General features: G+C 48.6%; 5 protein-coding genes across 5 annotated transcripts; 1 reads left to right on the forward strand and 4 right to left on the reverse strand.

Moving 5' to 3' along the window:
• Window positions 1–199: 199 nt before the first annotated feature.
• Window positions 200–4,250, reverse strand: N7469_005230 (DNA repair protein SMC6; the record flags this gene model as incomplete). Its single annotated transcript, XM_056644150.1, has 12 exons — window positions 200–349; window positions 414–462; window positions 513–655; window positions 714–872; window positions 930–1,032; window positions 1,095–1,751; window positions 1,808–2,076; window positions 2,131–2,224; window positions 2,283–2,842; window positions 2,899–3,126; window positions 3,177–4,097; window positions 4,161–4,250. The coding sequence occupies 12 exons, from the start codon at window positions 4,248–4,250 to the stop codon at window positions 200–202; spliced, it is 3,423 nt and encodes a 1,140-aa protein (XP_056500964.1).
• A 530-nt stretch (window positions 4,251–4,780) lies between these two features.
• Window positions 4,781–6,639, reverse strand: N7469_005231 (M20 family dipeptidase; the record flags this gene model as incomplete). Its single annotated transcript, XM_056644151.1, has 5 exons — window positions 4,781–4,964; window positions 5,022–6,139; window positions 6,211–6,278; window positions 6,373–6,404; window positions 6,473–6,639. The coding sequence occupies 5 exons, from the start codon at window positions 6,637–6,639 to the stop codon at window positions 4,781–4,783; spliced, it is 1,569 nt and encodes a 522-aa protein (XP_056500965.1).
• A 643-nt stretch (window positions 6,640–7,282) lies between these two features.
• On the reverse strand, window positions 7,283–7,882 carry N7469_005232 (mitochondrial 54S ribosomal protein mL58; the record flags this gene model as incomplete). Its single annotated transcript, XM_056644152.1, has 1 exon — window positions 7,283–7,882. The coding sequence occupies one exon, from the start codon at window positions 7,880–7,882 to the stop codon at window positions 7,283–7,285; it is 600 nt and encodes a 199-aa protein (XP_056500966.1).
• Window positions 7,883–8,452: 570 nt separating this feature from the next.
• N7469_005233 (uncharacterized protein) lies at window positions 8,453–9,589 on the forward strand (the record flags this gene model as incomplete). Its single annotated transcript, XM_056644153.1, has 1 exon — window positions 8,453–9,589. One exon carries the CDS (start codon window positions 8,453–8,455, stop codon window positions 9,587–9,589), a length of 1,137 nt encoding a protein of 378 aa, XP_056500967.1.
• Window positions 9,590–10,175: 586 nt separating this feature from the next.
• On the reverse strand, window positions 10,176–12,272 carry N7469_005234 (cystathionine gamma-synthase; the record flags this gene model as incomplete). The annotated part of the gene is made up of 5 exons (XM_056644154.1): window positions 10,176–10,295; window positions 10,371–10,413; window positions 10,475–10,658; window positions 10,719–12,117; window positions 12,228–12,272. 5 exons carry the CDS (start codon window positions 12,270–12,272, stop codon window positions 10,176–10,178), a joined length of 1,791 nt encoding a protein of 596 aa, XP_056500968.1.
• Between the last annotated feature and the right edge of the window lie 30 nt (window positions 12,273–12,302).

Raw genomic sequence — 12,302 nt, forward strand, 5'->3', positions numbered from 1 at the left:
AGCTTTGAAGGGCACGATATACGATAATACATACAATGAGCTCAAGGATTCGAAATTAAAGTTTGAATTAGACGCCATCCCAACAAGCTGTAGATGATAACAAGATAATGGCAAGGGTATTTTGCAACAGTATAACCAATACAAGCGGACATAAGACTCCAAATCCTGGGACGAAATACAAACCGTGAAAAAAACAAAACTATCGCCTTTGGAAATTGAGACTCGTTTGACCACGTTCGGGTTCAGCTAACTCCTTCACTCTAACATCCGGAGAAATCGTGATATCCGTCTTAGTGCCTGGGGTGATGAGAATGAATTGTCGTCCAACCGAGCGGCGAGCGGCGACCATCTAGTGGAAGTCAGCGATACATTCGGAGAGGGTTGGGAAGAAAGAAAAGATAGAAAACACTTACCAGCATGTCGATAGCCATTTTTCGGTTGATATGGTCCATATACACATCACTAGACGAATATTAGCACATTTAAAGCAATGGAGTCGGCGAAGTACGTACAACTCATCAAGACAGCGGATAGGAGAACCCATGGCTTCCCATAGGGCAAGCAAAAGGCAGATTTGAGAAAATGACTTCTCACCACCAGAGAGAGTTTTGGCGCCGCGACCGGTAGGGTCATCTTTGGTGATATCAGGCTCCACCTGCGAATAGAGTATATTAGATGATATGAATGACTGGAGATGGCAGGCTGCAACGCACCTGAAGATCTAGCACTTTTTCCGTATGGTTGGCAAGGAGTCGACCACGGAAACTTCTCTCACTCAGAAGATAGGTAAATTGTGCCTTAGCCCGTGAAGAGATGTGCGACCTGAAAATCTCCCAACGCTTCTTCCGATTGTCGAGCGTATCCTTGAAAATCTTCGATTCGTCAGTCATTAGAATTTGCTCATTTACGGAGGGGAAAGAAAGACTCACTTGAGCTAATGTTGAGAGTTCTTCAACCTGCTTCATTGCTTGTGCATATGCTGCTTCTGTCCGTCCAGCTTCCGCAGCAATCTCGTCTCGTGTGCCACCAAGTCTGAGCGACGTTAGTTTAGAACAAATGAGATCAGGATCCCAAAGAAAAGAAAAGAAACATACTGTTGACTATAGCGTTCCAAGTCTCTGTTCAGTTTGGTGAGCTTCTGGTCGAGACTGGAAAGAGTCTCGCCTTCGTCGACCGCAACACGAGGCGAAATCTGGCTGGCTTTCTCGCTGTAATCGAGGACTCGGGCTTCTGCCTGATCCAGCTTGTCTTTAACTCTGGTCCGCTCGGTCCTTTGTTTGTCAATATCACCGATGGCGTTGTTCTTTCTGTGAATAAGATCGCGTCGCTGATGCTCGACAAGCTTTTGTTCATCTGAAGCCACTTTGGATCTGTTGACCAGATCTGAGACGTGTTGGTCCTTGGCCGCTTGCTCCCGGCGTATCTCCTTGAGATCCTGGACCATCTTATTCATTGCACGGACACTGTCACCATATGATCCATCTTGGATCATTTTGTCCTCCTCGGCCTCCTTTAATGCTTCTTTGAGAGAGTCAAGTCGCCCGTCTTCGGGATTTTCTCTCTCTAGTTCCTCCCTCAATGACTCGACGTGGTCCTCCATCCTCTGCATTTCAATCTTCAGCTCGCCTGCCTCCGCTTTATGCCGGGCAAGAGCCTGTTTGCGAGCCTGCGTGCGGGATTTTGCCGATTCGTACGCAGTTTCCAGCTCTCTGAGTTGGCGTTGGAGATCGTGTACCACATCACGTTGGGCGCTAGATACAAACATATGTTAGTTCTATAACCGTATGCGGGTCTTGGCTTTTCTTACCTGACTTGCGACGCAAGGTCCGATTTCATTCGAGGGTGGCCTGGGTAGGCACGAACGGGACTTTGACTGGGATCACCCATTTGATTGTATGATAGAGTGATGCCCCGGCGTCTATCCCTCGAGTCGATGCAGTAGCAGCGTTTCACGTTTTTTGGACGCGAAGTTCCATCGAAGAGGACCGATGATGCTTCCTCCAGGTTCTCGATTAACAGCATTTGCTCGACACCGTGGCCGATGATAAGTTGGCGGCGCACCATCGGGTTGTCGATCTGAAACATTCAGCTTAGCTCGTGGCTATGGGAATCTGGAGTAGATCGACTTACCTCTAGTATTCTTAATGCAGTATCGAACTGACTGTCTGGCTCGTTTGCAGATGTATCGAGATCGCCACTACCTCCAATGAAAACTGGGCATACGCTGCAATTGAGTTTAGTTATGAGTTGTTCCAACGCAAATACATGAGTCAGCCACTCACCAATTTACCTGCCTCATAACCCCCATAAGAATGTTCATGTCCCTTTTTGACGAGACAATAAAACTGTGAAGAGTGGCTCCGAACGTTGTCTCCAATACCGATGACCACTTTGGCTGAAGGAGAGTGACATGATTGCCAATCGGGCCAACTGGACGTGAAGAAAAAGAGGATTCTTTTTCGATAGCACGCAAGAGCGAGGGCATTCTGTCAGGAAATCCTGACTGTCTCTGTCCATCTTCTCGTCGCAATGTATGAAGGCGAGCTTCTGCTTGCGCAACGTCACCCTTTTTAGCCTCCCACTCGTTCTTTGCATACGATTCTTCCTGCATGGCTTCTCTAATATCGGCGTGTAATGCACTCTCGCCTTCGGCGTGTCGTTGGACATTATCTTTGGCGGCAGTCGCCTGTTCTTCAGCCTCACTGAGCTCCTCTTGTTTGCGAGCGTAGCCACCGTCGCTGGCTTCGGCAAGACGCCGAGTCTCATCAGCAATTTCTCTCTGTCTTTCATTGATGCGAGACTCGGCGCCCTTGAGATATTCTCGAATCGAACGTTGTTGGGCCTACGAAATGTCAGCAGGAAGTATGAGAAGTACAAACAAACAACCAAAGCACGTACCTGCAGCTCACCGCGTTCCTCCATAATTTTATCCAGCTTTTCTTTGATCTTTTCTTGCTCTCCGCGAGCCTCTTCAAGCGCCAAGTCAGCATTGTACGCAGTCTCTGCAGCCGTCTCTGCCTCGGCCTCAATCGCCCGGAACTCTTCATCAAATTGACCGAGAGCTGCTTCGGAGGCCACAATCGCCTCATCTGCATTGTTAAGTGTTCCCTGAATGGTATCCCGGACCTAATTTCCATTAGCTTTATGCGGAACATACTTGGTTGCCGATTGCCCACCTTTTCTTGTTCCTCAACCTGAGCCCAGGCCATCTGGTTTCGAATGTTCTTCCGGCGATCTCGCAAGGAGTCCTGTTGATCAGAAATCTCCAATTTTCTCTTTGCAGCATTTCGACGATTCTCCAAAATCCGGATATCCTCCGCCTTTGTTCGTAATTTTTCCTCAATCTGATCAACTGATTCTTCGATCAACCGATAATCTTGATCCAATTGCTCTAATTGCACCCCCTTGACGAAGAACTTGTATTTCTCCGCTGGACTAGAAGTACTGAGGAATTGCCGAGCCGAATCCTGGGAAAGCACATTCATCGGGTTATCGATTTGCATGGAGAAGTAATCGGTGATAGCATCAAGTTCAGCCTTCTTCGTCGAGACAATTCGGCCATTTTCCGCCTTAAGCTTGAAGCCACTCGCGCCGGTCCTAGAGAAATGGCGCTCAACAATGATAGACTTTCCGTAGTCACTAGACATGTAGGCGCCATCTCCACTGTTTTTGATCCGCACAATAATTGTAGCATTCTCTTTCCCTTGCTTGACGAAACTTTTCAGACTACCTCCACGCTGAGTAGCGGAAGCTTTTCCTCCCAGACAGAGAGTGATCGCTGTCAATATAGCACTCTTACCACTGCCGTTTTTACCAACGATAAAGTTGATAAGTGGCCCCAACTCTACGGAGAAATGATCATGACACATAAAGTTATAGCATTCGACACGTTCCAGGATTCCTTGTTCGGCTGGTTTATTGGTTTCATCGACGATATGGGCGTATTTCTCCTGAATGATCTGGGTTTGGCGAATCTCTAGCTCGTCTTCGTCTTCGTCTTCGAGAGACAGATCGTCGGGGGAGGTATCGGAGGCATCATTTTCTGAATCGCCATTTTGGGATGACGATGGCAAAGCCGGAGTGCGAGGACGTTTCCCCTATTCAAGCATGAGTATGCAAAACCAACCTTCACTTGGCTTTTTCCTTTCCTTAAAACGTACCGGAGGAGGGGACGCTGAGCCGCCACTTTCAGAATCATCTTCGCTCTGGCTCTCGGGTCCCAAGTCCCGCAATCTTTTGAGGGAAGGCATCCTCGCATAAATTCATCAACCTCAATCGTGCTGAGATGATAGGCGCATAGCCTTGAATATCTGTTTGTCGATAGACAAAGAGAGTTCGGAGTCGCGTCGGCGCGCATTTTCGCGTCGATCAATGCTTAATAAGCGGGGTAACACTAACTACAAACGAACGCGGGGTGTCAAACAACATGCAGCGGTGGTGTGACATAAGTTTGAACCATTTCGCTGACCGCTTTTATATACCGCCTTCTGATCATACTATCAACTATCATTCCAAGGCCTTTGATGTGGCGCAAAGAACAATAGAAAGAGTGGCAGAAAGAAAGGTAGTTTCAAACTAATGTTACTGCACTGTAGTACAAATCTTCATGCATTGATAGACTTGATATGTTACGACAGTGGATATTGAATAGAATGACTTGTTAGATGAATTAATCTGATATATATTGTAGTATCCATTTGGCTTTGAATTGAACATATTCCATTGTTTATTCTGCATTAACGTAAATCCTTCTGGTAATAACGAAAGCCAATTGTGTACTTTATGCAGTGGCGGGCTCCTCAGCCACGTAGTGCAGATAAGCACCAAGCAGCTTGGTTCCCTCAATATAATTCCTACGGTCAAGCTTCTCGTTGGCGGAGTGAGCAGCATCGGTGGAGCTACCCATGGGAAGAAGAAGAACATTCTTGCCAGTGGCCTGCTCGAATGTCAAGGTCACAGGAATACTATTAGTAGAGTTAGCAAAGGCCATGGAGGATTAGAATGGTTATTAGAAGACATACCTTCCACCCTCACGTGTCATATCAGGTTCCACACCGAAGACCTGCTTGGCGGCCTTGCTGGCAGCGCTGAAGTTCCAGTGCTTTGGGCTAGCAACCCACCATTTGCCATCGTGCTGCAGCGAAACGTCAAGGGTGTTCTTGCTGTTAAGCTTGGCGAATTCAGCCTTGACGTAGTCGAAGACAAGCTTGTTCACATCAGGGCTCTCCATGTTAGGCACAGTTCGAATGGAGAACTTGCCAATAACCTTGGCCGGAATGACGGTCTTGGCACCAGGGGCGGAGAAGGCACCTTCAATGCCGTGAATAGACAAAGAAGGGAACCTCCAACGGGCCATAAGGGTTCTCTCCTTGTTGGGGTGAATACCGGTCTCGGCACCCAGGGACTCATGAAGGTTTTCCATGGTGTAGCTGATGTTTCCATACAGAGACTTCTCCTCTTCCGTCACGGGCTCAACCAGATCCATGAGGCCAGGAATCAGAATGTTACCTTGAGAGTCAACCAACTTGGACATAACATGAACCAGGTCAGTCATAGGCTCATGAGCAGAGCCACCAAAGACACCACTGTGGAGATCTTGCGCAGGGCCAGAAACACTGATGGAGTAGTAGTTGCATCCGCGGAGACCGTAGGTCAGGCAAGGCTTCTCAGTACCGAGCCAGTAGTTATCGGAAATGCAGACAGCATCAGCGTCCTTGAAGAACTTCTTGCTCTCGGCGTGAATGAAGTCATCCAGACCTTCGGAACCATATTCCTCCATTCCCTCGAAGCAGCAAAGCAGGTTCACGGGGAACTCAACGCCAGCCTTCTTGTGGGCCTCAATCACGTTGAGCCAGCCGAGAACGGGACCCTTGTCATCGGTAGACCCACGGCCATACATACGGCCCTTCTCATCGATAGTCAGCTCGAAGGGCTCGGTAGCCCAGCCGTCCTCCTTCAGAGCCGGTTGCACATCGTAGTGACCGTAGACCAGGATAGTACGCTTGTTGGGGTCATTGCCGTACCGAGCAACGACAACAGGAGGCAGCTCGAGATGCTCCTTGCCAGGCTGCTTTCCTAGAGGTCTTTGCTCAACCTCAGCTCCAAGGGCCTTGAGTTCATCGGTAAGGAACTGGGCCATCTTTAAGACGAATATGAGAGATTAGCTTCCGCATTGCTGTTGGAGAGTGTTCGGGAAACTATCCCACTTACCCTGACGACATCCTTGCGGTTCTCATCCAGAGCCGAGATGGAGGGAATTGCAACGGCCTTGCGCAGACCTGTGGAGCTTGGTTAGCTAAGTGGTCAAACGGGCTTTGGAGCTTTTGCGGGTGAAAGCCGTGGGTAAGGAGGTCCGAATGACTGAGTACGCACGGTCAATGAAGGTCTCTGAGGAGTCATCGACCCTGCAAGTAAACGTATATGTGTCAGCCCTCAACTCGAGTCCAGTGCGCATGAGCAACAGCCAACATACTGCTTGAAGAAAGGTTCGAGCTGAGGCGCCATTTTGGTATCGCAGATATGCCCGTAGAAAGATCGACGGGGAACGTATGGACGAGGAGGAGTAGTGAACCGGGAGAGAAACGATTGCCCAGGCTTTGCAAACGAGGGGATGCGACGGAGGGGAAGAAGGAGGGGCATTGCAGTTGTACCTCGCAAAGTCTTATCACGTAATATAAAAAACGGCCTTTTTCCCAACTGCCGGCTGTAGCCGCCTATCACAGCAATGATGATTTCCAAGGTTCGCAAGGTGCGATGGCCCGACCGCTTTAATTTATATACTATGTATAGCGGCACTGATTTAGATAGTAGATAGCATATATGGTTAAAATTTATGCTGATCTTTTCTTTGGGGCACATATCTGAGTATAATAATATCTGTTTTCATATTTGGCCTACCAGTCATTAGATACTGTAAAACATACATTGTACATACTGGTATCACCCAGTGTGGCCTCGGAGTCCGACAGGCGACGACCCACTTTCGGTGGTAGTGTGCTATGATTTTCTTTTTCTTTTCTTTTTTTTTTTTATTCTTTTGCATTCTCTATTGGCTATCCGAAAAGAAAGATGGACTTAAATACAATAACATAAATAATATGGGAATAGAACAAATGCTAGCTTAAAATACATGTCGTTTTTATACAGAGGTTCGTGAGTTGTTCCTCACACTGTCCCCGGGTCCCCATGCCATACAAATGCTTCCCCAGGGACCACCCTGGGGCAAGTCTGACTTCGACTCCAAACGACCCGATAATCACAACCAAATCTGTGGCTTGGTTACTTATTCATCCCGTCCCCAAGCTTCCCGGCGTAACTTTCGGTCTTCCCTGGCCATCCGTCGCTTGGGACCCCATCGTGATTGCACCGCCTCCATGACTTGCTTCTGGATTTGCTTCTTCTCAGGACTAGCTTCGCAAACCATTGCGATGAAGAGTGGTGAGCATTCAAATCGTTTGGCCAAAGAGTATCGGCTCCAAGTCATTGGGTCGTTCAGACGGAGCTTGCGGATTTCCTCAACATCGGCGAGTGTCAGGTGATATTTCCTCTCTGCCTCGGTTTTGTACACGCCCGGGAGTTGGTTGACATCGGTAATGGACGCAGTCTCTGTGCGCATGGCGCGGCGGACATCATTGGCAGGTAAGAACTTGCTGGGTGTGTGATAGACCGATGGAGCACTGGAGGGAGGGTTGTAGATGATTTGCTCACGGCCCTGTTGAGGCGAACCGAAAGACGCATCGGGCTTGACACGTAGTCTTTGCTTAGTACGGCGATATGAGGATTGATGGCGTTTAGCGCCCATGGAGAGAGAATCGGTCCATGAGGGAAGCAGGAAAGGTAGCGCCAGAAAAGGCCGCTTCGGAGCTGTGATTGAGGCCGCCATCGTGTAGAGACAGTGCAATTGTCTCGAGTCAATTGAAAGAGAATGTCCGTGTATAAGACTTGATAGACGTCGAGCTTTGCTCCCAAAGAAAAAAGGAATCGGGGGACGCGGAGGGAAGGGACGACCGGTGGACCGATGCACCTTCCAAAGGAGGACGTGTCGAGGCCGAACTTTTTCCCATCGCGCACGTGACAGGGGCTTGTCTAAATCGGGTATGGCGTCACGGGGTGAACCAGTGGAAGGTACCGGGTACTTTGAATCACCACAACGGGAAGGCAAAAGAAAAGGTACTCAGTACTTGCCCCAACACCTCCGCTGATCACCTGGCCATCGTTGGATGTCATCATCTCACTTTCTGAAAATGATGAATCCATCTACCCCTGAGATTCACCTCACAATACTCAACTTGCCTTGTCTGGTATATTCAAGTCGGCACGCAAATCATTCAGCTACGATTCATGGTCATGGCTAGCGCTTATTAGAGCCCTTATGATCACGGATCCCTCAGCTTGAAGCAACCCGACGATCCCTTAAGTTTGACGCTGCTCTTGTATACAGCCAGTTGTCGCTATGTCTAGCTCCCAGAGTGCGCCTATCAATTCTTTGGAGAGTCAAATCTCGCCTCCGAGCTCTCACCCATCGCATAATGATGACCACGTTACAAGACTGGCAGATCAGGATGTACCCCTGGTCGGAAAGCCGGCAACAAATGTCCGCGCTCCCAGACCAGCGGGCTTAACATGGACCCAACTACAGAGCGTTGAGAAAAATACATCTGAAGATTCCGGAACTGCAAGGTCGGCCGCTTCACATAGTGGTCCCGTATCACCCATTTCGCCGATTAGCTCCTCCGAAGCACTACGAACCCCGAATATTGACCGCCAAACAAACAACCCGTACAGATCTTGCTCGTCCCCGGGGGCCTCTTCACAACTTCCCCCACGCCTTCACTCCCCTGCCTCGCAAATATTCGAGCGGGATGTTCAAGAGGATATCTTGCCGGCCCAGGCATCACCCTCGATCCCGGCGCACATTCGCACTGAGAACTATATACCACCCGTCCTGGAAGCGTCTTCTGCCGCAATCACCGATGAACAGTTGGATCCTGATTCGGTAGAGATTGTCACACATAGCCTCCACCACCCAGCAACGGGTATCGCGACATCTTCAACAGCAGAGCATTCTCTTTCGTCCTCTGGCATTGCTGATCATGGTGCGGTGCATTCAAGTGATGCAGATGAGATGTCCTCGTCATATGGTGCGTTGGACACGGATGTAAGACGATTGAGCTTCATTTCCTTTGCGGACGTGGTCAATGCCGAACATGCTGAAAATGGCGAACCCGTTCATAGTCGAGAAACTTCTCAGGGAATGGCATCCTCCGGGAATCCCATTCCAGGGGCTCACAATCGCTCACCATCACCTTTGCGGTCTCCTGCTTCCTCGCACGCACTTGGAACATCACCTCCCACCAGCATTGCTACCTCGTTCAAGGGGTTGGACATGTCTCCCAGCCATGGTGCACGTCGTCCTGGAAGCCCATTACCACTAGCCCAGAGCCCAGTGTCTTCCAATTTCGGTGGCGAGTTGAACGTGGAAACAATGCGACAGGCTCTGAGGAGAACAGGGAGTGGAGATCTCGGAGGTATGGTGAGCCAGACTGCAAGTGCGGTTGGAAATGACGAGGCGCTGGATCGTCCATTCTGAGAAGAGGGGGATTCCCTTTCTTCTGTTAACATATCGGAGTATTTATTTGCTTGTGATCGGAAGTAGGCTAAAGCACTCTGCTTACCATGATACCGGTGGTCTATCGGACTCATTATCATTTTGGTGGGAAATGTAGGCTTGCGAGTCCCTTTTCATACATATTCATGGTATGATGCGGATGTTATTCTACTGTTGATGATTTTAAATATGCAACTCAATATATGGATCTGGCTATCCTTGAGTACGTGTTTCCATGGCTTCTGAGTACCTGGTCGCCTTGGTTTTTTGATATTCTACAAACTTCGTGTACTTATCTTATACCCTTGATTGTAACGCAATGAACATGGAGATTCACGCAATTTCCATAATTCTATCCAAAAAACATATTGTATACCGGCCCATTAACCATGTTGACTGTTAAATGTGATTCGCCTTACTCACTCCTGGGCAGGAGTAGGCATTTTGATGTCTATTTGATTATGTTGAATGGGACTATCGGCTTTCTATCTTAGACGAATAGCCCAGATATCGCATGGCACGCCAGATTAAGCATGTTAAATGTATATAACCTCCGAAAATTTATCATTTATTTCCGTGCCTTCTCCACAGCTTTCAGAGCGGTTTCGATCCTGGAACGCAGGTCCGACAAATCCTCGAGCCCAACGCTAATTCTGACCAAATCGGGATCGACATTGAAAGATTTCGCCTGAAAAAGCTCGTTAGTCCGAAGTTTCCAGATCAATCGAAAGATAAAAGGAAAAGCTCGAGGGAGGCTACATACCCAGTCCAGTTCGCCATAATGAGCCAAGAGAACGTAGGGGGAGCTAGATAGAGCTTCTGTCAGTATTAATGGAACTTTCGGACATGTTGATGGCCGAAACTCACGCGAGAGTGAAGTTAGTGCCGAGACTTGGGCCCTTGAGGACTTCAAGAGTATCGTAAAATGCAACTGCCTCGGCATTTGAGTTGAAGGTGACAGAAAACAGGCCTCCATAACCGCCATGAGGATTGCGGAGACTATCATACACAGGTCTAGTCGGGCTATACTTAGGATAGTGAACATCTTTCACTATTGAAGGATTAGCATAGGAAGATAACGTGGTAGTCTGCAAAGTATAGCAGAACTTACCTAGTGGTGACTCCTTCAGCATAGCGGTGATATTTTCGGAAGTTGAGTTGATCTTGTCGATTCTCGTCACAAAGTCTCGGCTGTTTCTCTCGAGGAACACTGCATCTTCTGCCCAGTAAATGTCTTCGTATTCGCGATCAAAAGTTTCCTTTAGCATCTTATAGTATTGACCTTGAGGGTTGAGTACCGCACTTCCACCCATGACATTGCTGTCTCCACTGAAGATCTTGGTGAGACTGCTAGCCACAATATCTGCGTACCGGAGGACATTGATATTGATGAAATTGGAGATAGTCTCATCAACCACCACAGCAAAGTCATATTTATCAGCCAGTGCACGAATTCGTACAAGATCAGGAGTCCTCAACAAAGGGTTTCCAGGAGCCTCAGTGAAAAGACCGAGGAAGCGTTCACCATTCTTTAGTCGGGTCTCGAGGTCATCAAGGTCCTCTGATGATCCATGTCCATAAAAGAGGCAGCCAGGGCCCCATTTTTCTAAGATTTTCAAGGTATCGGTGTATGGAAATCCGAAGCAAATACTTTTCAGTTGGCCCCGAGAAGCCAAGAGTGTCTGGTGGGTGTTGAAAATGGCGCTCATTCCAGATGGGTATAGGTAAACATCATCCTCCGAGATACCAGCAACTCGACCTTCAGCGGATTCAGTCTGAAGAGCCTCGTTCAAGTCAACATCGGCAGTCAGAACACCTGCAATACGTTTCCGTACAGCAAGCTTGGCCTGGTCTGCAAGCATGGTGCTGAGGTTTCGACCGAAGCGCTCCTCAATAAACTGAGCATAGTCGCGACCATCTTCCACACCATTAGCCGGAGAAGAAGTCTCAGTTGGAGGGCTGCGAGTGATTCCATTGATAGAACCTCTTCCCTGGTATCTTCTAGGTCCCTTGCAAGGACGTTGCGCAATCGATTCGGCGGATGCGGTAATCTTCTCTTCCACCAGGAAGCCATCCTCCAGAGCGCGCATACAAAATTCACCCCGTCGACTGGAGATTCCATTGCCAGAATGCTGCCACACTGGCTTTGCAAGAGGAGCATGTTCCTTTGCATATATAACAGCCGACAAAGAGGAGGTGATAGTTTTAGCTCCGGCTTCGGCATGCGGGGATGGAACAAAGTTCACAATTCGGACTTTGCGAGCCTCTTCGACAGACACTTTCGAGACGATGAACGACCGGCAGATCTGAGCTGTTTTCACGGAGGCAAAGAGTGTAGCCGTTTCTGTTTCTGGGTTTCCGACACGACGAACGACTTCTTGGGCGAGTTTTTGAATGCTGGGATGCACGAAGAATCGGGGATAACCGCACTGCATTTTACTGATCACCCATTCTTCTCCTTCCTCGTAGCCGACATTAGACCTCCATGTAGGTAGTGATACACTAACAGCCTTTCATATTGTCAGTATCTCGCAGAGGAGCCAGTTTTGCGATTACAATATAAGGATGCCCCTCCAACACTATGATAGAGGGGCTCATCGCGGGGCGTTACGGAACATACATGATCAGTGTTTGGGGGCACTGTCCCTCCGATTGCTTGTAGCATAATCGAATCAGATATAATCGACCTATTTCC

This window comes from Penicillium citrinum (genome assembly GCF_028827155.1).
Source record: "Penicillium citrinum strain IBT 23319 chromosome Unknown utg000004l:1.0-2404223.0:1.0-2405248.0, whole genome shotgun sequence".
Classification (NCBI taxonomy): domain Eukaryota; kingdom Fungi; phylum Ascomycota; class Eurotiomycetes; order Eurotiales; family Aspergillaceae; genus Penicillium; species Penicillium citrinum.